The sequence below is a fragment of the Pongo pygmaeus genome, chromosome 8, assembly GCF_028885625.2.
Source record: "Pongo pygmaeus isolate AG05252 chromosome 8, NHGRI_mPonPyg2-v2.0_pri, whole genome shotgun sequence".
NCBI classification, from domain to species: domain Eukaryota; kingdom Metazoa; phylum Chordata; class Mammalia; order Primates; family Hominidae; genus Pongo; species Pongo pygmaeus.
In genome coordinates this window covers 107,149,878-107,173,293 of record NC_072381.2, presented here as the reverse complement: position 1 = coordinate 107,173,293, position 23,416 = coordinate 107,149,878, and the positions used below count along the sequence as shown (strand labels likewise).

Genomic DNA, 23,416 nt, shown 5'->3' with positions numbered 1-23,416 from the left:
TCCCACCTCAGCCTCCCAAGTAGCTGGGACCACAAGTGTGTGCCGCCACACCTGGCTAAATTTTTTTGTATTTTTTGTAGAGACAGGATTTCACCATGTTACCCAGGCTGATCTTGAACTGCTGGGCTCAAGTGATCCGCTCACCTTAGTCTCTCAAAGTGCTGGAATTACATGCGTGAGCCACCACGCCTAGCCCACACCACCCATTTTAATAAATTTTCTGTTTTGGAATAATTTTAGATTTACAGAAAAAGTAAAAAGATAATCCACAGAGTTCCTGGATACCCTCAGCCTAATTTCCCTCATTTTATGTCACCAAGGTACATGTATCAACACTAAGTAACTGGCATTATTATTAACTAAATTCCATATTTTAATTAGATTTTACCAGTTTTTCCATTAATGTCCTCTTGGGTCGGAGTTAGCTCAAGCGGTTACCTCCTCATGCCGGACTTTCTCTCTGTCCATTAATGTCCTCTTGCTGTGCCAGGGTCCATTCCAGGATATGCGTTTAATTGTCATATCTCCCCAGTGATTTGTGACAATTTCTCAACTCTTGTTTTTCCTGACTTTTAGAGTCTTAAGAAAGTACTGGCTGGGCATGGTGGCTCACACCTGTAATCCCAATACTTTGGGAGGCCAAGGTGAGTGGATCACCTGAAAGGTCAGGAGTTTGAGAACAGCCTGGCCAATGTGGTGAAACCCCATCTCTATTAAAAATACAAAATTAGCTGGGCATGGTGGCGGGGCCTGTAATCCCAGCTTCTTGGGAAGCTGAGGCAGAAGAATTGCTGGAACCTGGAAGGTGGAGGTTGCAGGGAGCTGAGATCGCACCATTGCACTCCAGCCTGGGCAACAAGAGCAAAACTCCATCCCAAAAAAAGAAAGAAAGAAAGAAAGAAACTACCAGTCAGCGCCAGGAGCAATGGCTCATGCCTGTAATCCCAGCATTTTAGGAGGTGAGGAGGGAGGACTGCCTGAGCTCAGGAGTTTGAGACCAGCCTGGGCAATCTGGCAAAACCTCATCTCTACAAAAAATACAAAAATTAGCCAGACGTGGTGGCACATGCCTGTAGTCCCAGCTACTTGGGAGGCTGAAGTGGGAGGATTGCTTGAGCCAAGGAGATGGACGCTGTAGTGAGCCATGTTTGTGCCACTGCACTCCAGCCTGGATGACAAAGTGAGACCCTGTCTCAAAAAAAAAAAAAAAAAAGTACCAGTCAGGTATCCTGTAGAATGTCCCCTGTCTGATATTTTTCTTGTGATTAGATTGAGATATTAAGTGCCCTTCTCATCAGATCATACCAAGGGTTACATGATATCACTGGCAATGTACAGCTTCATCATTTGGTTAAGGTAGTGTTTACTAGGCTTCTTTGCTATAAAGTTACTGTGTTTCCCATTTGCTACTCTAGTCTTTGGCAATAAATCACTAAATCTAGCCCACCCTCAGGATGAGAAATAAACTTCATTTCCTATAGAGAGAAGTATCTACATATATTATTTGAAATTGTTCTATAAGAAAGATTTGTTGGCCAGCACTGTGGCTCATGTCTGTAATCCCAGCACTTTGAGAGGCGGAGACCTGTGGATTGCTTGAGTGCAGGCTTGAGCCTGGGCGACATGGCAAAACCCCGTCTCTACCAATAAAATACAAAAATAATTAGCCGGGCATGGTGGCACATGCCTGTAGTCCCAGCTACTAGGGAGGCTTAGGTGGGAGGATCGCTTGAGCCTGGGAGGTTAAGGATGCAGTGAGCCATGATCGTGCCACTGCATTCCAGACTTGGCGACAGAGGGACACCCTGTCTAAAATAAATAAATAAATAAATAAATAAATAAATAAATACATATATATATATGAAAAAAAGAGATTTGTCTCTTCTCTATGAATCATTTATATTCATATGGACTCATGTAAAACCCTGATCTAAAACCTGTGTTCTTTTTGCTACACCAGGCAAGAAATGACAAAGACCTATACCAAGGCATTAGTTTCAGGGAAATTTATTTCAGATTTCAGAGATTTTTTAAGAGGTAGATTTGATAAGACTAGGTAATTTTGGATGTGACCAAGTGATGGAGAAGGGAGTGTTTTAAAATGACACTCAGCTTTTGGGTTGAATGGCAGGATATAAAATTTTGGTTTGAAACTATTTACTAACAAGTACGAAGATTGCTTCTATTTAGCCTGTATGTTGTTGGCCCAGCTTTACTGAGTGCCCTGTTCTCCCAAGTCAGAGAAGACAGCTTTTCTTTCTGATTGAAGCACCAGGGCCCCCTAGTGGACAGCCCTCTGGGTTCCCTTTCTCATCTGAAGGACTCAATATTTTTGTTTGGCTTTGGGTTTTTTCCATTAGTTCATTTGCAGAGCAGAGATGCTTGATTCTATTTTCTGTCTAATAGTAAATCCTTCCCACTTCAGAGTTATCAATTCACCCACATTTGTGACTACCTCATGTTCAATAAGAGGACAGTTACCCAGTCACAATCAGTCCCATGCTCTAGTACTCTAAACCAGAGGGTACTTGATCCTTATTTTTTAACAGATGTATTCCCCTCTTCCATCTGGCACCATATTAATATGAATTCTTTGTTTCAGAGCCATCATCAACCACTTTAACCCCAAAATTGAGTCCTACGCTGCTGTGAATCACATATCCCAACTGTCAGAGGAGCAGGTAAGCCACTACTTTCCCCAGATGACCTAGTTGGTGGCTAGGATCAAGCAGTTGCCTTCTCTCTGATGGCAGGGGGATTCTGTGACTGAGCTTTTGTGGTGGTGACCAGGGCCAGGCTGCTGAGAGGAATTAGTGTGGGGTTGGTTGATAGTAGTTTTAATACAGAGTGATGCCGTCTGCCTTTGTGCCATCTGAAGGGTTTGTTAATTATATAGAAGATATGTAGGTGAAAATCTGGTGAATTATTGTTTTAGAGTGTGATAAGGCATTTCTTTTTTTAAAATTTTAGGCAGAGAGTCATTTTGATTTTTGAAAACAAGAAATGAGAACTTAGAAATGGATGAAACTGCCAATTAGAAAAACCCTGAGTTCAGCTTAATTTGAAGCTGTTTGGCTCATTAAAACATGAGCCCTCATTGGGACAGATTTTCCTTAGTAATTGAGTTCTCTTTGCCTTGAGCAATTATTTTTGAGGAGGTTTTTCTGTGATATGGACTGAGTTAGAGATGCAGATAGCCTTGTGTCTTTGTTTTCCTTAAATCTGGCCTGATTTCCCCTTCTCCCAGAGTGCCTGCCCTCAGCTCTGCATTATATAAAAGTACAGATGAGGCATTAGCGTGGCATGGGATTGAACTTGATGTCTCAAAATGAGACTCTTGAGTCCTTTTTTTAAAAGCACTAAATAAGACATCCTATTCATATGGTTCCCTTTCCTTTTCACCCTACTCCCAAATTGGAGGGGCCAGGGTATAGACCCCAAGCCAGTAGGAAGACCACATGTGCCCTGTTCTTCCTTTTTTGCCAGTGCATCTTTGTAACCCTTGTTTGAGCTTCTTGCTGGCAGAGCCAGCCAGCCAGCTATGATTTGACCATGTGTTTCAGTGTTCCTCAAAGCTATTCAGTTCTCCCAGTGAAGCACCAAGCAAGCCTTTTTCCTAATAGGCAAGCTTCTCAGTATTCCCACCAGTGGCTCTTTTCTCAGCCAGATGGATAGGACTCTATTAGTCTGTCAGTTGTTCCCTTTGACATATTTGTTCTCTTTTGTGAGGCCAGCTGTGAGAATCCATCCTCACATTTAAAACTGCTTTTATAAATGGCCTTCATTTCCTTTTTTCCTCTCTGCCTGTGGAGTTATCCTGAATCCTGTTCTTTGATGCTGTGCTGTCTGTGAGGTGCTTTGTGATGCTACCATTTTCTTGTCGGACTGGTTCACATTAATTTTACTATATCATTTTCATGCAAAATAATTCAACATCTTGCGTTTTATGCAGTAAGAGAAGGGGTGACTTTCCTACCACAGTGAGCTCTGGTTAGTCTAAAAGCTTTTTTTTAAAAAAAAAAAAAAAAAAAAAAAAAGGAAGAGACATTTGCTCTGTCAGCCACGTGCAGTATTCATCCCCCAGCAGCTTGGGAAGGTCAAGCTGAAATCTTTCTCCAGCAGTAGCTGCCACAGACCAATAATAAAAAATCCTTTCTGGCACACAAGGCAATCTGTGAAAGGATGATTAGCAAGCACGTGTCCTCAGCCTCCTCCAACTTCTTTCAAAGTTAAATGAAATGATGAAAGTGCCTCTCAAAAAGAGTGCACAGGCCAGAGATGAAGCGATTTTAGTGGAGAGGGATTTCATAGGAGAATGGGGAAAGGATAGCAAGATTGATTTACTTGGTCAATATGTAATTGTATACCTGCTGGGTGCGGTGGCTCACACCTGTAATCCCAGCACTTTGGGAGGCTGAGGTGGGCAGATTGCTTGAGCCCAGGAATTCAAGACCACCCTGTACCACATGGTGAAGCTGTCTCTACAAAAAAAAAAAAAAAAAAAAAGAGAGAGAGAGAGAAAGAAAAATTAGCCAGACGTGGTGGTGTGCACCTGTAGTCCCAGCAACTTGGGAGGCTGAGGTGGTAGCTGAGGTGAACCCAGGGAGGTTGAAGCTGCAGTAAGCTGTGATCATGCCACTGTACTCCAGCCTGGGTGACAGTGAGACCCTGTCTCAAAATAATAGTAATAATAATAATTATCATTATTATTGTATACCTTCTATAATATAAATTGTGGTGCTAAGGTAAGTGGGAATCAGTGGTGAATAATCTTAGTCATTGCTCTCATGGAGTCTTTGTGTACTCATTACCTCTTTTAACAGTCCTTTTCACTTGGGGGTTTGGAGGAGGGTGATACTATTCTGGGACCTTCTTGAGAGCCACCCTCAAAATAGTTGTTGCTTCTCTTTTCTAACTGACTTTGAAGGGTGCTAAATGACAGCATTACAGTACACTTGGTTTATTCTCAGCACTATCAGATTAGAGGTATTTGACTGCCTTGTTAATCTCCAGCATGTGTTGGAGCACTTCTCTCCCTTCACTTATGAGCATTAATGTGAATGTCACTTAATGTTAATAGTATTCATTGCCTCTCAAAGAGCTAGTTTTATGGATTGCAGTAGGGCCCTGCAGTTGTTAGCAGCCGACTGAGTAGAGAAAAAAGTCAAGAACTTAATCCTCAATAGATTCTAAAGTACTCCTAAAATAAAACCTGAAGAGCATGGATAGGTGTTAAATGGAATTTGTAGCATTTAGTAAGTTAGCAGAGAAGACAGGGCTCTTTCCTATGTCTGCCTGCCCAGACTGCCATTTTTTTCTGGCAAAGAGATTTGTGAATTCTTGAATTCTGACAACCCCTAGACACATTCCAGCCTTTGTTTGAGGCATTTCAAGGTGGTACTTGTAAATCCATTATTGCATATTAAACAAAGCCCAGCCTTTCACATTGGGGTTTCTTTTCAGACATCCAGAAGGTAAATGGCATTTTTCTGTTAATTGTCATTGGCTTCATCATTCATGATAAACTTTTTAATCAGTTAATACCCTCAATGTGACTGAAGGATCATTCTTTTTTGTTTGTTTTTGAGACAGAGTCTCACTCTGTCACCCAGGCTGGAATACAGTGGCACGATCTTGGCTCACTGCAGCCTCTGTCCCCTGGGTTCAAGCGATTCTCCTGCCTCAGCCTCCCAGGTAGCTGGGATTAGAGGTGCATGCCACCATGCCCGGCTGATTTTTGTTTTCTTTAAGTAGAGTTTCTCCATGTTTGCCAGGTTGGTCTCGAACTCCTGACCTCAAATGAGCCACCTGCTTTAGCCTCCCAAAGTGCTGGCATTACAGGCATGAGCCACTGCACCCAGCCTGGTCATACATTTTTTAATGTAATAAACTGTATACATTTTCATGGTATATATGCAAGTGCTATATTTGTCTGGGGTTAATTGTGAAGCTTGTTGATTTTTACCTCTTTTTTTTTTTTTATATGTGGTAGAATATACATAACATAAAATTTACCATTTTAACCCCCTTTTTTTTTTTGAGACGGAGTCTTGCCCTTGTTGCCCAGGCTGGAGTGCAATGGCGCGATCTTGGCTCACTGCAACCTCTGCCTCTTGGGTTCAATCAATTCTCCTGAGTGAGCCTCCCTAGTAGCTGGGATTACAGGCACCCACCCCCACGCTCAGCTAATTTTTTGTATTTTTTAGTAAAGATGGGGTTTCACCATGTTGGCCAGCCTGGTCTCAAACTCCTGACCTCAGGTGATCCACCTCCCTCGGGCTCCCAAAGTGCTGGGATTACAGGCGTAAGCCACTGTGCCCAGCCCATTTTAACCCTTTTTAAGTGTACGGTTCAGTGGCATTAAATACATTCACATTGTTGTGCAACCATCTCTGCTGTCCTTCTCTCCAGGGCTTTTTCATCATTTCATACTGAAACTCTATATCCATTAAACAGTTACTCCCCATTTCCCCTACCCTGAGCCCCTGATAACCACCGTTCTACTCTGTCTCTATGAATTTGACTATTCTAGGTACTTTAATGGAATCATACAGTATTTGGATTTTGTGACTAGCTTATTTCACTTAGCATCATGTATTCAAGATTCATCCATATTGTACCATGTGCCACAATTTTGTTCCTTTTTAAGGCTGAATAATATTCCATTGCATGTATATACATTTTGTTTATTCATCCATTAGTGGACATTTGGGTTGTCTCCACCTTTCAGCTATTATGAATAATGTTGCTTTTGAGCATTGGCGTATTACAACTATGTGTTGGAGTCCCTGCTTTCAGTTCTTCTGTGTATATACTCAGAAGTGGAATTGCTGGATCACAGGATAATTCTATGTTTAACATTTTGAGGAACTGCCAGACTGTTTCTCACATTGGCTGTACCATTTTACATCCCAATTTCTCCACATCCTTGCCAACACTTGTTTTCTGTTTTGTTTTTTTTAATAGCCATCCTAGTGGATATGACGTGGTATCTCATTGTAGTTCTGATTTGCATTTACCTAATGATATATTGAGCATCTCTTCATGTACATATTAGCCATTTGTAGATCATCTTTGGAGAGATGTCTTTTCAAGTCCTTTGCACATTTTTTAATTGGGGAATTTTTTTGTTGTTGTTAACTGTTAGGAATTCTTTATATATTCTGAATGTTAATTCCTCATTAGATATCTGATCTGCAAATACTCTACTCCATTCTGTGGTTTGTCTTTTTACTCTATTGTTAGTGTCCTTTATGCATAAGACTTTAAAAAACTTTGGTGAAGTCCAATTTGCCTGGTTTTTGTTTGTTTGTTTGTTTTGTTTTGTTTGTTGTTGTTGTTGTTGCCTGTGCTTTTGTTGTCAAATCCAAGAAGTCCAAGAAGTTATTGCCAAATCTGATGTTATGAAGCTTTTCCCCTATGTTTTCTTCTAAGAGTTTAGTTTTAGCTCTTATGTTTAGATATTTAATCCATTTTGAGTTAATTTTTATATATGGCATTAGGTAAGGGCATTTTGACCTCTTTTTGTATTCAACATATCTTTATGAATAAAGATTATGGAGAAGATACAACTTGCTTTTTCTAAGAGCTATGAAACTACTCATAGTTTATTCCTTACTGGATTTGGCTTGTTTCTAGGACACCTTTCAAAATTGTCCTTCAGGCCCCTTGTCCCCCACTCAACTGAGATTTAGTTCCTTTCTCTCTCCAGTGTGGCTTTTTAGTAAGCATGCATCCCTACCTGGTAGAATCACTTGATATGTCCAGGAAAATTGATCATCAAGGAATAAGGATTCCCAAAAAGATGAAACTAAGGGGTCAGACTGGAAGATTTAGAATGCATACCAGCTTAAGTGGTTTCTGACATTAGGAACTTTGAGTCTACTTTGATTCTTTCCATTCCTAAGACTGCTTTCTCTCTGCTTCCAGTTGTGTTCATCTCCTCTAGCTCTCTTCTGTCTTAAAGAGGACCACAAATAATGCAACCTGAGCACATCAGTCACCCTTGTAAGCCTTCCGAAATTCTGGTCTTCAGCTTGTCCCTCACTAGTGGCCTGCACCCTAATTTTCTTTTTGTTTGCTTGGCGTGTGTGTGTGTGTGTGTGTGTGTGTGTGATCTCACTCTGTTGCCCAGACTGGAGTGCAGTGGCATGATCATAATTTACTACAGCCTCGACCTCCTGGGTTCAAGTGATTCTTCCATCTTATCCTGCTGAATAACCAGGACCACAAGCGCATGCCACCATGCCTGGCTAATTTTTTAAATTTTTTGTAGAGATGGAGTCTCACTATGTTTTCCAGGCTAGTCTCGAACTCCTGGGCTCAGGCAATCCACCCATCTTTGCCTCCCAAAGTGCTGGGATTATAGGCATGAGCACCAGGCTGCACTCTGATTTTCATTCCCCTGGGAGGATAGTTGTCATACAACTTGTGTTGCATAGGTAAACCCCATGACTATTTTGTCTGTACTAAATAAATGTAGATGGCAGGTATTTAAGAGAAACTTAAATACTTGGGTTTGGATGCTTTGAGGATATCCTGTCTTGATGAGGCAATGCTACCACCTTCACAGAAGTATGCTGAAATGGAAGAGCTCTCCAGGGAGGTTCTTCTGCCTACCCCATCCTATCTGACACTCTTAGATACTCCCTCTCCTCTATTCTTACCTTTATTTTATTATTTTTTTTTAGAGACAAGGTCTTGCTCTGTCACCCAGGCTGGAGTGCATGGAGTAATCATTGCTTACTGTAACCTCAAACTCCTAGGTTCAAGCGATCCTCCTGCCTTGGCCTCCTGAGTAGCTAAGACTACAGGAGCACGCTACCATGCCCCGCTAAATTTTTTTCAGTTTTGTGGAAAGAGGAGTCTCAATGTGTTGCCTAGGCTGGTCTCACACTCTTGGCCTAAAGTGATCCTCCCATCTTGTCCTCCCAAAGTGCTGGTATTATAGGTGTGAGCTACTGCACCCAGCCCTATTCCTACTTTTCAAACTAGGAAAAAGATTTTGATATTATCAGCTGCATCATATTAGAAATGCATCCACATATGTGCTAGAGGTCTGCCATGAAGTTTCTTGGAATGATATTAATTCACAGGTGGTGCTTAACCTAAGGTTCAAGAATAAATAGGCTTTAGAGAGTTAGTACATACCCTGAAATTGTGTGTGAAAATCTGCATATGTCCTTTTTAAAATTATTATTATTGAAGAGGGTTCACCTTTCCTAAGATCCTCAACTGGTCTTTGACTTCCCTTTTACAACATTTTAAGAATCACTAGCTTAGCTACTTTGAAAAGTACCTCATACTTAGGCTGGGTGTGGTGGCTCATGCCTGTAATCCCAGCACTTTGGGCGGGCAAGGCGGGCAGATCACGAGGTCAGGAGTTCGAGACCAGCTGGCCAACATGTTGAAACCCTGTCTCTACTAAAAATACAAAAATTAGCCGGGCGTGGTGGCATGTGCTTGTAATCTCAGCTACTCAGGAGGCTGAGGCAGGAGAATTGCTTGAACCCGAGAGGCGGAGATTGCAGTGAGCCGAGATCGTGCCACTGTACTCCAGCCTGGGCGACAGAGCAAGACTCTGTCTCAGTGTTGGGTGGGAAGGTAAAGTACCTCATACTTGTCTTTGCTCCAAAGCCATCAGACCTTTGAAAATGCTCATTGAGGATCTTGAGCTCCTTTTAGGCTGTTCACAGTTTGAGGTGGTTTACAAATGCTATGACATGGTGATTTATATCTGCTCTAATTTCCTTATAGGCAAGAGAGGGCTTCATAGCAGACCTTTACAGAAGATTTTCTAGAGCCCTGAATATCTAGCAAACATAGTGGCAACTTAGGGTTCAAAGCAAAACCTTCTTTGAACACCTTATTCCTTAAGCTTTCAGTCACATTCCTGACCAATTTTATGCCTTTGAAATATCCCACTGGAAAGCAAGTAAATTATTGGCCTATTCTTGCATTCTTCAACCTTCATTCAGCTATCAGTATCTTGGTATTTAGTGCCTGCTCTTTGCCTCTGAGTGTGCTAAGCATTTGAGGGATACAGAAGGGCTTTTGCTATCAGAGGATGGAATAGTGCAAGAGATGGTTTAAGGCAACTTGTTATTGTTAGCTTACCAGTGGATCTATTCTGTTAGGGAAAGATCTCTGCAGACGATCAGAAAAGTGGTCAGAAAAGGCCATACAGAGGAGAAAAGAATTGAGTTTGGCCTTGAAAGAGGAAGGGTAGGGATTGGAGAAAATGAAGAGGCATAAATTGTAAAGTGTACTCAAAACCAGGATCTGAAAAGGACAGAAAGAATAGAAAATAGTTCTAGCAAGTCATGTCTTTGGGTCACAGAACACCCAGAGGCTGGATGATTTAAAATATAAGTCAGTCATTTAATCACAGCCTCCATAATCCCTATCGCACTGACTCTCATCCCTGTCCTAAGTGTACTGCCTTTGGTTCAATTCACAAGCATTTATTAGGGGCCTGGTATGAGCCAGTCTCAATGCTAGACATATAATAAGGCCTATTGGGTAAATCTGTCTTTTTTTTAAAATTGCAGTGAAAAAAAACCCACACTTGTCACTACTTACCGTTTTAATCATGTTGAGTGTATGGTATAGTACGCTTAACAATATGTCCATTGTTGTGCCACAGATCTCTAGAACTTTTTCATCTTGCAGAATTGAACAACTTCCCCCCAACCCTCAGCTGCCCTGGTAACCACCAGCCTGCTTTCAGTTTTTAAGAGTGGGCACACTTATCTTGAAGTTGGTGTTCTTTTCAACCAAGTGACCCAGGAACTTGCTAAAAATCTCTCTACATATAAATTTAGAAATTTTCTGGGAAGAGCAGAAAGGTGTTCTGCTGGTACCCCCATATGTCACAGGGCCGTAGGATGGTGTAACCAGATTCCTAAGTTTAAGTCTCCACTCTAACTAGGGCTTTGGATTTTGGATTCAGAGGAGACCTGTATAATGTTGTACAAGACATATCTTCAAAAGTATTATGACAAAACAGGTTATTCATTTGTGGGAGTAGGTTAAAGAAAATTAAGGAAATAACATGCTTTATGAATGAGTGAAGGTTATGTTAGAAGCTGCTGAGTATTTTCTTATTTCCATCTATTGGTAATCTTGCTAAACCATTTTTGTTTTCTCCTGATCCTAAGAGTCATTATAAATAACTGCTGGCTCTTTAGAAATACAAATGATGCCTAGCTTTATTTTCCCAGAAAGGATTGAAGCACTCGTAAGAGGAGAACCCCAGTTTGTGGGGAACAACATTGTTAGGGGCCCTGGGTGGCATCCATTACATGAGAACATCCAGGAGAAGAACAGAAAGATCTTGGGGAAAGGGCCAGAGAACACAAAGACTTATGAGGAAAATGGAGCCTGATACTTCAGCTTGAGAGTCGTTGGTCCTTGGCGTACTAGTAAATGTTTAACAATTGCTGGGGGGCCGGGGGTTGTGGAGCTGTGAGTGGTGGGAGGGGGGCTGATTTGTAGTGTTCTGTGTGAATGCTCCCACCATGGCTACTAATGTGAAGCCAGCTAGCTGTCACCATTTTTGAAATTTAACAGTCAACTCTCACAAGCCAAGCCTCTGTATGAGCCATCTCCAGCACACCACAGGTTGTTGAGGAAGACTGTAAGAAGGGGGCTGTAAAGCTGTGTGGCGGGGTTTTCTGAGCAGGAGGTGAATGTGACCCACTTTCCCCATGGGAGCCACCTAAGTAAAAGTTTTCCCCAGGGAAGCTTTGGATCTCAAGTAGGGTAATTGAGGCCTCTCTAAGCAGCCCACTCTGAGAATTCCTGTGATGTTTTCTCATCTTAGAACAGGACCCGAACCATCACACAAGGCAGCCTTGGCAGAGACATGTGCTGAAGAGCTGAGATGTAAGACTCCCACGACAGCCATAACTCAGTTTCCTGTGCTTGGCATCATGTTTTTCTACAACAGCCTGTATTGTAGTCTTTCACTGCCTCCCTGTAGCCATGAATGATGGTTGCTTTGCGAATTCTCGAGTGTGAGCATGTGACACCAGCACTGGCCATCCAACCCCCCCTTCTTTGTTGCCTTTGTTTAGATGCTGGCATTTCAGCTGACCTGTTCGCAGAAAAATGTTTGATATGAGTTGTTCACCGGATTCATTACTGCCAGAAAGACACGTCAGAAGTGGGGATGAGGTGGGGTTTTACAAGCTGCTTGTCCTCAGTAATCATCTTTATGTTATATAGGGCATCTTGAGAAGGCCCACATGAGAGGGTCAGCTGAACAATGATGTGCTGCTAGGATGACCACTGTCTTCCCTGGACCAGGAGATAAGCTGCACTGTCAGAGGCCCTAGATAGGAGAGAAAGTGTTTCAGATTTAAAATACGTGCAAATAGATAAAAGGAAAGGAACAACTGGTAGTTTTTGAGCTGCACACTTTTATATGGGTTATTTACTTAATTCTTACGTCATAGGTCGGGCATGGTGGTTCATGCCTGTAGTCCCAGCACTTTTGGAGGCCGAGGTGGGCAGATCAGCTGAGGCCAGGAATTTGAGACCAGCCTGGCCAACATGGTGAAACCCCATCTCTACTAAAAATACAAAAAAATTAGCAAGGCGTGGTGGTAGGCGCCTGTAATCCCAGCTACTCGGGAGGCTGAGACAGGAGAATCTCTTGAACCCAGGAGGCGGAGGTTGCAGTGAGCCAAGATCACGCCATTGCACTCCAGCCTGGGCGACAAGAGTGAAACTTAAAAAAAAAAAAAAAAAAAAAAAATTCTTATGTAAATTATTTGGGGTAGATGTACTTATCATTTAATAGGTGAGTACACTAAAGAAACTAAGTAATTTGTTCAGGGTCACACAGCTATTAGTGGTAAAGCCATAGAGTGAACCTAGGTATGTCTGACTACAAAGCCTGAGCTTTTTCAGTTTTATCAGGCTGGGGCATATGTGACAACCTAAGTGTGTCAGATATTCTGAAGGAAAAAGTACAGGAAAGTGGAGAAAGAAGGAAGGAGAGTGAAGATAATGGCTTATTCGTGGGGGATGGGGGAAGGTCTTAGACTGGGAAGGGCCCATTCAGTTGAGGACAAAAAGCAGTGACAAGGGATCTGGGGACTGTGCCTGCCAGTCAGGCAGAAATGTGTAAGTAGAAGATCCTGGCACAGTATGGTAACTTTATAAATGAGAGAAGAGACTCTTTATTCCAATCAAGTGTCTCAGAAAGGTCCCTATGAGAAATAAAGCTTCTTCTACACACTAAAGGGACGTGATGACTTAATTTTTTTTTTTTTTTTTAATTTTTAGAGACAAGGTCTTGTTCTGTCGCGCAGGCTGGAGTGCAATGACACAATTATAGCTCACTGCAGGCTCCAACTCCTGGGCTCAAGCGATCCTCCTGCCTCAGCCTCTCAAAATGCTGGGATTACAGGCATGAGCCACCATACCCAGCCAACTTTTTTTTATTTTCCTTTTTTTGTTTTTGTTTTTTAGAGATGCAGTTTCTCTCAGTCACGCAGGCTGGAGTGCCGTGACACGATTCTAGCTGACTGCAACCTCGAGCTCCTAGACTCAAGCAGTCTTCCTGCCTCAGCCTCTCGAGTAGCTGGGACTATAGGCATGTGCTACCATGTCTGGCTATTTTTTTTTTTTTTTTGATAGAGATGGGGTCTTACTATGTTGCCCAGGCTAGGCTGGTCTCAAACTTTTGGCCTCAAGCAATTCTTCTGCTTTGGCCCCCCCAAAGCACTGGGAATACAGACGTGAGCCATGATGCCCTACCCAAAATATTTTTACTTACTTATTTTAGTAGATAATATACCGTTCAAGATCTAAAAGTTAGCACACTGAATTTTTATTTATTTTTTATTTATTTTTGAAACAGAGTCTCTCTCTGTCGCCCAGGCTAGAGGGCAGTGGCGTGATCTCTGCTCACTGCAACCTCTGCCTCCTGGGTTCTAGCAGTTCTCCTGCCTTAGCCTCCCGAGTAGTTGGGATTACAGGCGCACTTACCACACCCGGCTAATTTTTTGTATTTTTAGTAGAGACAGGGTTTCGCCATGTTGGCCAGGCTAGTCTCAAACTCCTGACCTCAGATGATCCATCTGCCTTGGCCTCACAATGTGCTGGGATTATAGGTGTGAGCCACCGTGCCCAGCCAGCACACTGAATTTTAATTGTTTTTAAAATAGTGATTCCATTTTGTTTATAGAAAAAAAGAAAAGACTAAAAATTAATGTCCCACAGCCAAGCTGGACGAATGCAGAGGTCACTGGCAGAGAAGAGCTCAGCTTATTATTCATCTCTATCACTGTCAGCATTTTCTCCAATTAGGTATGAATTTTGAAATGACTGTCATATAAACTTCTGGGCTTTCTCAGGCAACTGTGAAGCTTCATTGGCAGAGCATAGAAGGGAACAGTGATGGAGGTAGTAGGAATTCTAGTAATTGTTCAGCTTTAAAGAAAAATTTTTTTTTTTTTTTTAAGACAGAGTCTCACTCTGTCGCCCAGGCTGGAGTGCAGTGGCACAATCACGGCTCACTGCAACCTCCACCTCCCGGGTTCAAGCGATTCTCCTGCCTCAGCTTCCTGAGTAGCTGGGATTACAGGCACACGCCATCACACCTGGCTAATTTTTGTATTTTTAGTAGAGACGGGGTTTCACCATGTTGGTCAGGCTGGTCTTAAACTCCTGACCTCGTGATCTGCCTGCCTTGGCCTCCCAAAGTGTTGGGATTACAGGCGTTAGCCACCACGCCCAGCCTAAAAAAAAATTTTTTTGAGACAGGGTTTCACTCTATATCCCAGGTTGGACTGCAGTGGTGTGATCATGGCTCACTGCAGCCTTAATCTCCTGAGCTCCAGTGATCCTACCACCTCCACCTCCTGAATAGCTCACTGCAACCTCGAGCTCCTGGACTCAAGCAGTCCTCCTGCCTCAGCCTCTCAAGTAGCTGGGACTACAGGCATGTGCTACCACTTCTGGCTTTTTTTTTTTTTTTTTTTGGTAGAGATGGGGTCTCACTGTGTTGCCAGTCCCAGCTGAGTAGCTGGGACTACAGGTGTGCACCACCACACCCTGCTAACTTTTAAAATTTTTTGTAGAGACCAGGTCTCCTTATGTTGCCCAGGTTGGTCTTCTACTCCTGGGCTCAAGTGATCCTCCCACCTCAGCCTATCCAAATGCCGGGATTACGGGTGTGAGCCACTGCACCTGGCCAGTAGTCAGCTTTTGAAGAGGTTACTGGAGACAGCAGTCCTTGCTTTCTTGGTTTAACCCAAGAATTATCCTTTATCCTGGTTACTAGATGAGAGTGTTCAGGTAGGAATTCCCACTTCAGTTTGTTTTTTAGTCACCTTTTTTCCAGTAGATCTTGGGGAAGTTCTTTTTGTTTCCACTGCAACATCTTCCCTCAGGAAGGGCTCAAAACTCTTTAAGATGTTCTTGGAAGAACATGGTTTGTCACTACAGTAACATCAGAGGCCACATGTGTCATTATGCAAACTTGTATCTCTATTATGAACTGTGTTGACTGGAAATGTTTTTCCTAAGTTCCATAACAGCATTTTGACCTTTTATAGTGATCTTGTTGAAAAGATGTTGTGGTCTTCAAAATGACCCACCCAGTTAGAAAGGAAGCTGTGCATAGCCCACAGATGGGATTTCTGTTAAAAGATTCTGTCTGGGAGGGATAGATAAATGAGGTCTGGCAAAGAGACAGCGATCCCATGTTGAATTACCAGTGAGTTAGGAACAAAGACAATGTTTTCTCTCTCCCTTTCTTAGATGTGATGTTTCCAAGAAAAGAAATTTCAGGTGGGGAGGACAGAGATGTCAGCCTCTTGGTTGGAGCTAGGGAGAGTGCCCTGCATGCAACAAGCCATAGAAAATAAGTTTCTTTTTTTTTTTTTTTTTTGAGATGGAGTCTTGCTCTGTCGCCAGGCTGGAGTGCAGTGGCGCTATCTCGGCTTATTGCAACCTCTGCCTCCCGGGTTCAAGCAATTCTTCTGCCTCAGCCTCCCGAGTAGCTGGGACTACAGGCGCGTGCCACCATGCCCAACTGATTTTTTTTGTATTTTTAGTAGACATGGGGTTTCACCATGTTGTCCAGGATGGTCTCAATCTCCTGACCTTGTGATCTGCCTGACTCGGCCTCCTAAAGTGTTGGGATTACAGGCGTGAACCACTGCGCCCGGCCAGAAGAGAAGTGCTAATGTGATATTTGTGTATCATGTTTCCCCAGCCCCATTAGTGTGATTGGATGCCTTGCTTGTGCAAGGTAAGGACCTATGTGTGTTGGATCTGTAATTAGTGAAAAAAAGAAAAAAGCTTCACAGGGGGTGTCCAGGGCTTCAACCAAATAAAGTCAGGGAGGTGGGGGTGACTGCCCAGGGAAATTAAAGTCATGTCACCACTCTTTTAACCAACTGATGGCCTCTCACTAATCACCCACTGTGAGGTTCATTATCTGGTTCACCTTGCTGAAGGGCAGAGTCAGCCTGTCAGATCAATAAATCTGAGGGCAGTGTAGAGCTCTTTGGTAGCAGGCTTGAAAGGCATGGATGGACTGGGAGAACTGGCCAGCTTTAATTGGGTCTGAAACTGGGTTTGGTCCTGAAGTATAGGAAATGAAAGTAGAAAGGGGGGAAAAACCTTCTGCCTATTATACAGGGTGGCTGTATACAGGGAAGTACCTTTTAAAAGGCAGAACAACTTTCTGTAGTCTAAGAGATTTGTGTCTACCTTTTGGATCATTGTTTTCAAATAATTATATTGAGTGTTTGTACCCTGGAGAGAGATTCAGATTATCTTGGATAGAAAGTCACTATAAGCACCCAGTGGAGGGAGGGATGCTCACTCGATGAGGTCTGTGGTTTTGTTACAGTTCGCTACTCTAGTTCCTGTGCTTTTGGCTATTTTGTTTTTTGTTTTTTTTTTTTTCAGTCACTTTGGGCTACTAAAGTGTTGTGGAAAAAAAGAACCAATTCTTGCCTCCAAAGGAAGCTCTCAGGACCTGCCTTGGTCTAAGAATTCTCAGCTTCTAAGTATCTTTAGTGCAGTAAGGCAGAGAAGGGTTGCCCTGGCTTAATGTTCCCCAGATTTATTTTCTTCCATGCAGAAGTACAGAAGTATGTACTCTATGCCAAGCCAAGGGCTACAAAAATGCAAAAACCGTACCTGCCCTTGAGGCCTTCGTGGAATATGTATCAGGATCACTACTTTCATTTTAGACCTTTGCCTGTGTGCACACCTTAGACCTCTCAGCTGATGTATATGAATGGAGTCTTCACAGCAGTCCCACCTGACCCTTTGTAAGCCTAAGAAGGACAGATAAACCTCCCTGTTCTCCTTGAACCCCCAGTGAAATATTGTCTCTTTGAAGATCCATAAACTATTGGCCCTTATTCAGAGTGAGTTGCCACAAGCAGAGCCATGATCATGTAGTATCTCTCATTCTTGCCGCAGTTTCATGAAAAAGGCAAAAGCAGAACCCTCATTAGGTGTCCTTAGTAATGGCAGGACCCCAGAAGTTCCTCAGCTTAGCCAATGATTGAGTTTATTAGAAAGCCCAGGTAATTACACCCACTAAAAAACCTTCCTGTAGCTAGTCCCCAGCTGGGAATAGTTCCAGGCACTGTTGTTTGCTACCTGGAGTCAATTTAATTTGTCAGGGAGGATTGTGGGGTTGTTCAGGGGTGGTGGGGAAGAGCACAATGGGAGGACTCATTAGCATTGTTGAAATACTAACTCCTAGCTTAGAGTTACTGATGTATCAGTCTGAATTCTTGTCCCAACCCAAAATGGAATATTAAGACTAAAAATGACACAAGCTTACTGCCCATGGCCATACATTTTTTTTTGACTAGTCCTGATTTGCTGGATTTTTAAATTTAACTTTATTGAGGTATAATTAACATATAATAAAATGTTTATGTAACCACCACCACAATCAAGATGTAGAACATTTCCATCACCCAAAAAATGTTCTCTTATACCACTTTGCAGTCAGTCCTCACCCCAAGTCTGGGCCGTAGACAACCGCTGATATGATTATTTTCACTATAGAGTAGATCTGTCTTTTTAAAAATTTTATATAAATAAACTCATGCAATATGTACTCTTTTATGTCTTCTTTCTGAGATTCATACACCTTATGACACTCCTTGGGTGTTTACTCAAGAGAAATGAAAATATATATCCACCCAAAGATCTGTACACAGATGTTCATAGCAGCATTATTTAGGATGACCAAAAAGTAGAAACAACCTAAATGTCCATTAGCAGTTGAATGAATAAACAAAGTGTGATTCATTCATACCATGGAATATATTATTCAGCCATAAAAAAGAAGGAAGTACTGATACATGTTACAACATGGATGACTCTCAAAAACATTATGATAAGTGAAAGAAACAGTCACAAAAGACCACATATTGTGTGATTTCTTTCATTTGAAATGCCCAGAAAATCCATAGAGACAGAAAGTAGATTAGTGGTTGCTTGGGCTACAGGTGGGGAGCAGGGTGGGGAGGGAGTGCTAATGAGTATGGGATTTCTTTTTGGGTTGATAAAAGTGTTTTAAACTTAGATCATGGTAATAGTTGCATAACTGTGTGAATATACTAAAACCATTGAATTGTACACTTTAAGCGAATGAATTTTATAATATATAAACTATATCTCAATAAATATGTTGAAAGAAAAAAGAAACTGCCACGCTGGGTTTTTTTTTGTTTGTTTTTGTTTTGTTTTGTTTTTTTGACAGAATCTTGCCCTGTGCCCCAGGCTGGAGTGCAGTGGCGCGATCTTGGCTCACTGCAACCTCTGCCTCCTGGGTTCAAGTGATTCTCCTGCCTCAGCCTCCTGAGCAGCTGGGATTACAGGCGCACACTACCACACCCAGCTAATTTTTTTTTTTTTTTTTGTATTTTTAGTAGAGACAGGGTTTCACTATGTTGGTCAGGCTGGTCTCGAACTCCTTACCTCATGATCCACCCACCTCGGCCTCCCAAAGTGCTGGGATTACAGGCGTGAGCCACTGTGCCCGGCCTGCCATGCTGTTTTCAAAAGTGGTTGTACCATTTCTCATTCCGACCAATGAATATACAAAAGTTCCAACTACACCATGTCCGTGCCACACTGGGAATTATGAGTCTTTAATTTTAGCCATTGGGTATGTAGTATACTTATTACAGCTTTTTTTTTTTTCTTTTTTGAGACGGAGTCTTGCTATGTTACACATGCTGGAGTGCAGTGGTGTGATCTCGGCTCACTGCAACCTCCGCCTCCTGGGTTCAAGCGATTCTCCTGTCTTGGCCTCCCAAGTAGCTGGGATTACAGGCGCCTACCACCCCACCTGGCTAATTTTTGTATTTTTAGTAGAGATGGGGTTTCACCATGTTGGCCAGGGCTGGTCTTGAACTCCTGACCTCAAATGATCCACCTGCCTTGGCCTCCCAAAATGCTGGGATTACAGGCATGAGCCACCATGCCCAGCCACCTATTACAACTTTTTAATATTATTAGTTTTAATTTGCATGATGACTAGAGCAGGTTCAAGTGATTCTCCTGCTTCAGCCTCCCGAGTTAGCTGGGACCACAGGCGCGTGCCACCATGCCCAGTTAATTTTTGTATTTTTAGTGGAGACGGGTTTTTACAATATTGGTCAGGCTGGTCTTGAACTCCTCACCTCAAGTGATCCACCCACCTTGGCCTCCCAAAGTGCTGGGATTACAGACATGAGCCACCGTGCCTGGCTAGAGCAGCTTTTTATGTGGCCATTATATATCTTCTTTTGTGAAGTGTCCAGATCATTTACCTATTTTTAAAATTTGGTTGTACCTCTTTTCTTAAATCGTACTATTTATGAGTTTTTATATATTTTTGATGCAGGTTGTTTGTCATACACATACACACACTGCAGGTTGTTTGTCATACACACACTGCAGGTTGTTTGTCATACACACACACACACACACACACACAGTAAATATTTTCTCCAAGTCAGTAGATTGCCTTTTTTCTTTGCGCACACACAAACACACACACACACACACACACACACACACACAGAGTAAATATTTTCTCCAAGTCAGTAGCTTGCCTTTTTTCTTTGCATATTCTCAGTGATGTCTTTCAAAGACTAGATATCTTTAAGATCAATTTTCACTTAAGTAGATATTCATGAAGATTAATTTACTTTTTAAAGGAGTCATGCTTTTGTGTTTTATTTAATAAATCTCTGCCTACTTCTGGTTGCAAAAGTGTTCATTGTACTTTCTTTTTTTCTTTTTTTTTGAGACAGAGTCTTGCTCTGTTGGCCAGGCTGGAGTGCAGTGGCACATCTCGGCTCACTGCAACCTCTGCCTCCGGGTTCAAGCGATTCTCGTGCCTCAGCCTCCTGAGCAGCTGGGATTACAAGTGTGCACCACCACACCCAGCTAATTTTTGTATATTTAGTAGAAGTGGGGTTTCACCATGTTGACCAGGCTGGTCTTGAACTCCTGGCCTCAAGTGTTCCACCTGCCTCGGCCTCCCAAAGTGCTGGGATTACAAGTGTGAGCCACTGTACCCAGCCTCGTTGTATTTTCTTCTGTAAGTTTTATAATTCTGGCTTTTACATTTAGTTCTGTGATTCATTTCAAATTAACCTTTTTTATGGTGTGTGGTAAATGTTCTTTCCCCCCTGCCAAATATTCAGTTATATTGCCATTTGTTGAAAAGACTACTCTTTCTCCGTTGAGGTACTTTGGCGCATTGTAAAAAAAATCAATTGAACATGTATGTGCAGTTTATTTCTGGACCGTCAGTTCTGTTCCATTGGTCTATATGTCTAAATTTATGGTCTACCATGTCTTGATTATTGTATGTTTATAATAAATCTTGAAATCAGCTAACCCTCTAATTTTGTTTTTTTTTTAAATGTTTTTGAATATTCTAGGTCCTTTCCATTTCTGTATAAAATTAGCTTGTTTGTTTCTGCAAAAAGACTGGTGAGATTTTCATTAGAATTGCATTAACTCTATAGATGACTTGGGAGAGAATTGATACTTTTAATAATGCTGTTTTCATATCCATAATGGAGTAAACATAATATACCTCTCCATTTATTTAGGTCTGTTAAAATTTTTATCAGTGTTTCGTAGTGTACTTGTTTTATGCCTATTTTGCTCAATTTATCCCTAAATATTTCATTTTTATGTCATGTAAATGGTATTTTAAATTTCAATTTCCAATCGTTTGTTGCTAGTTTATGGAAATATACTTGTTTTTTAATTGACTTTTTTTCCTGCATCCTTGATAAACTTATTTATTAGATTTTTGGGTTTTTTGTTTGTTTGTTTGTGGTTTGGGTTTTTTTGAGACAGGGCCTTACTCTGTCATCCAGGCTAGAGTACAGTAGCATGATCACAGCTCACTGCAGCCTCAACCTCGTCGGGCTCAGGTGATCCTCCCACTTCAGCCTCCTGAGTAGCTGGGACTACAGGCTACCAGGCCTCCCAAAGTTCATTGTTTTCTTGTGATTTCTTTGTTTGGTTTGGGTATTAGAGTAATATTGCTCTTAAAAATTGAGTTGGGGAAGTATTCCTTCCTCTCCTGTTTTTAAAAAGAGTTTGTATAGGATTGGTTTTATTTCTTGCCTAATGTTTAGTAGCATAATCAGTGAAGTCATCTGGACCTATAGTTTTCTTTGTGGGAAGACTTTATACCCAATATTTTATTAGGGAAAATTTCAAACATATAGTAAAGTTGGAAAAAATTATATGGTGAATAGCCACATAACCCTCACCTAAATTCTGTTATTTACATTTCACTATACTTGCTTTATCACATGTATGACCCATGGGATAGATCTCCATCCATCAATCCATCTTTTTTTATGTGTTTCAAAGTAAAATGCATATATCAGTATACTTCTGTGGAAAACATTTTAATTGTTAGTTGAATTTCCTTAATAGATTTAGGAATAGTCAGGTTTACTACTTGTTCTTGAACCAGTTTTAATCATTTATGTCTTCAAGGAAGTTATTCATTTATGTAGGTTGTTGAATTTATTGGCATAATTCTTTCATAAAATTTTCCCTGTTCCTTGAAATCCCTGTAAGATTTCTAGTGATGCCCTCTCAAATTCATAATATGAGTAATGTGTGTCTTTTCTTTTCTGTTGCTTATCAGCCTGGTTAGAGGTTTGTCAATTTTATTAATCTTTCAAAGAATTAGCTTTTAGTTTCATTGGTTTTCTGTTATTTTTCTTTTGTTTTCTTTTTAAGACAGGATCTCACTTCGTCACCCAGGCTGAAGTGCAGTGGCGCAATCTCTGCTCACTGCAGCCTCCACTTCCCGGGCTCAAGTGATCCTCTGGCTTCAACCTCCTGAGTATCTGGGACTACAGGCTTCCGCCACCGCACCTGGCTAATTCTTGTATTTTTTGTAGAGATGGAGTTTTACCATGTTGCTCAGGCTGGTCTCAAACTCTTGAGCTCAAGTGATCCACCCCCCTCAGCCTCTCGAGGTGCTGGGATTACAGGTGTGAGCCACCATGCCCAGCCTGTTATTTTTCCTTTTCATTGATTTATATGGTTATCTGTATTATTTCCTTCTGTTTGCGTTGATTTAATTTGCTCCTTTCTAATTTCATAAGGAAGAAATTTAGGTCATTGATTTTAGATCTTATTTTCTAATATGAAAAGTTAGAGCTGTAAATTTTTCCTGTGCTAACAACATCTCACAAATTTTGGTAGGTTGTGTTTTCATTTTCATTCAGTTTAAAATATTTTCTCATTTCTCTTGTGATATTTAGTAATGTGTTTCATTTCCATTATTTGGGGATTTTCAAGATATATTTTTGTTACTAATTGCGTATTTAATTCCCTGATGGTCAGAAAATATACTCAGTGTGATTACAATCCTTTTAAATTTATTGAGATTTGCTTTATGGTCCATTGTACAGTCTATCTTGTTGAATGCTCTGTGTGCATTTGAAAAGAATGTGTTCCCTTGTTGTTGAGTTGTTTTCTATAAATCACTTTTAGAAGTTAAGTATGTTGATAGCTTTTAAATATTCTCTCTTTACTCATTTTCTGTCTACTGGTGACCTTTAAACAACACCCAAGTTAGAGGCACTGGCCCCCTGTGCAGTTGAAAATTTGCATATTTTGACTCTTCAAAAACTTAACTGCTAATAGCCTACTATTGACCAGAAGCTTTACCTCTTTTTTTTTTTTTTTTTTTTGAGACAAAGTCTCACTCTGTCTCCCAAGCTGGAGTGCAGTGGCACAATTTTGGCTCACTGCAACCTCTGCCTCCCGGGTTCAAACAATTCTTGTGCCTCAGCCTCCCAAGCAGCTGGGATTACAGGCGCCTGCCACCACACCCGGCTAATTTTTGTATTTTTAGTAGAAATGGGGTTTCATTATATTGGCCAGG

General features: G+C 41.5%; 1 protein-coding gene across 5 annotated transcripts in view; it reads left to right on the top strand.

The window, feature by feature from the left end:
• ARMH3 (armadillo like helical domain containing 3) overlaps nt 1-23,416 on the top strand; it is a 217,218-nt gene that overhangs the window by 169,140 nt on the left and 24,662 nt on the right. For all 5 annotated transcript variants that reach the window (XM_063670173.1, XM_054436739.2, XM_063670172.1 and 2 more), the window contains one exon: nt 2,603-2,681. In XM_063670173.1, coding sequence (XP_063526243.1) covers nt 2,603-2,681 — 79 coding nt within the window. The remainder of the gene's footprint in view (nt 1-2,602; nt 2,682-23,416) is intronic.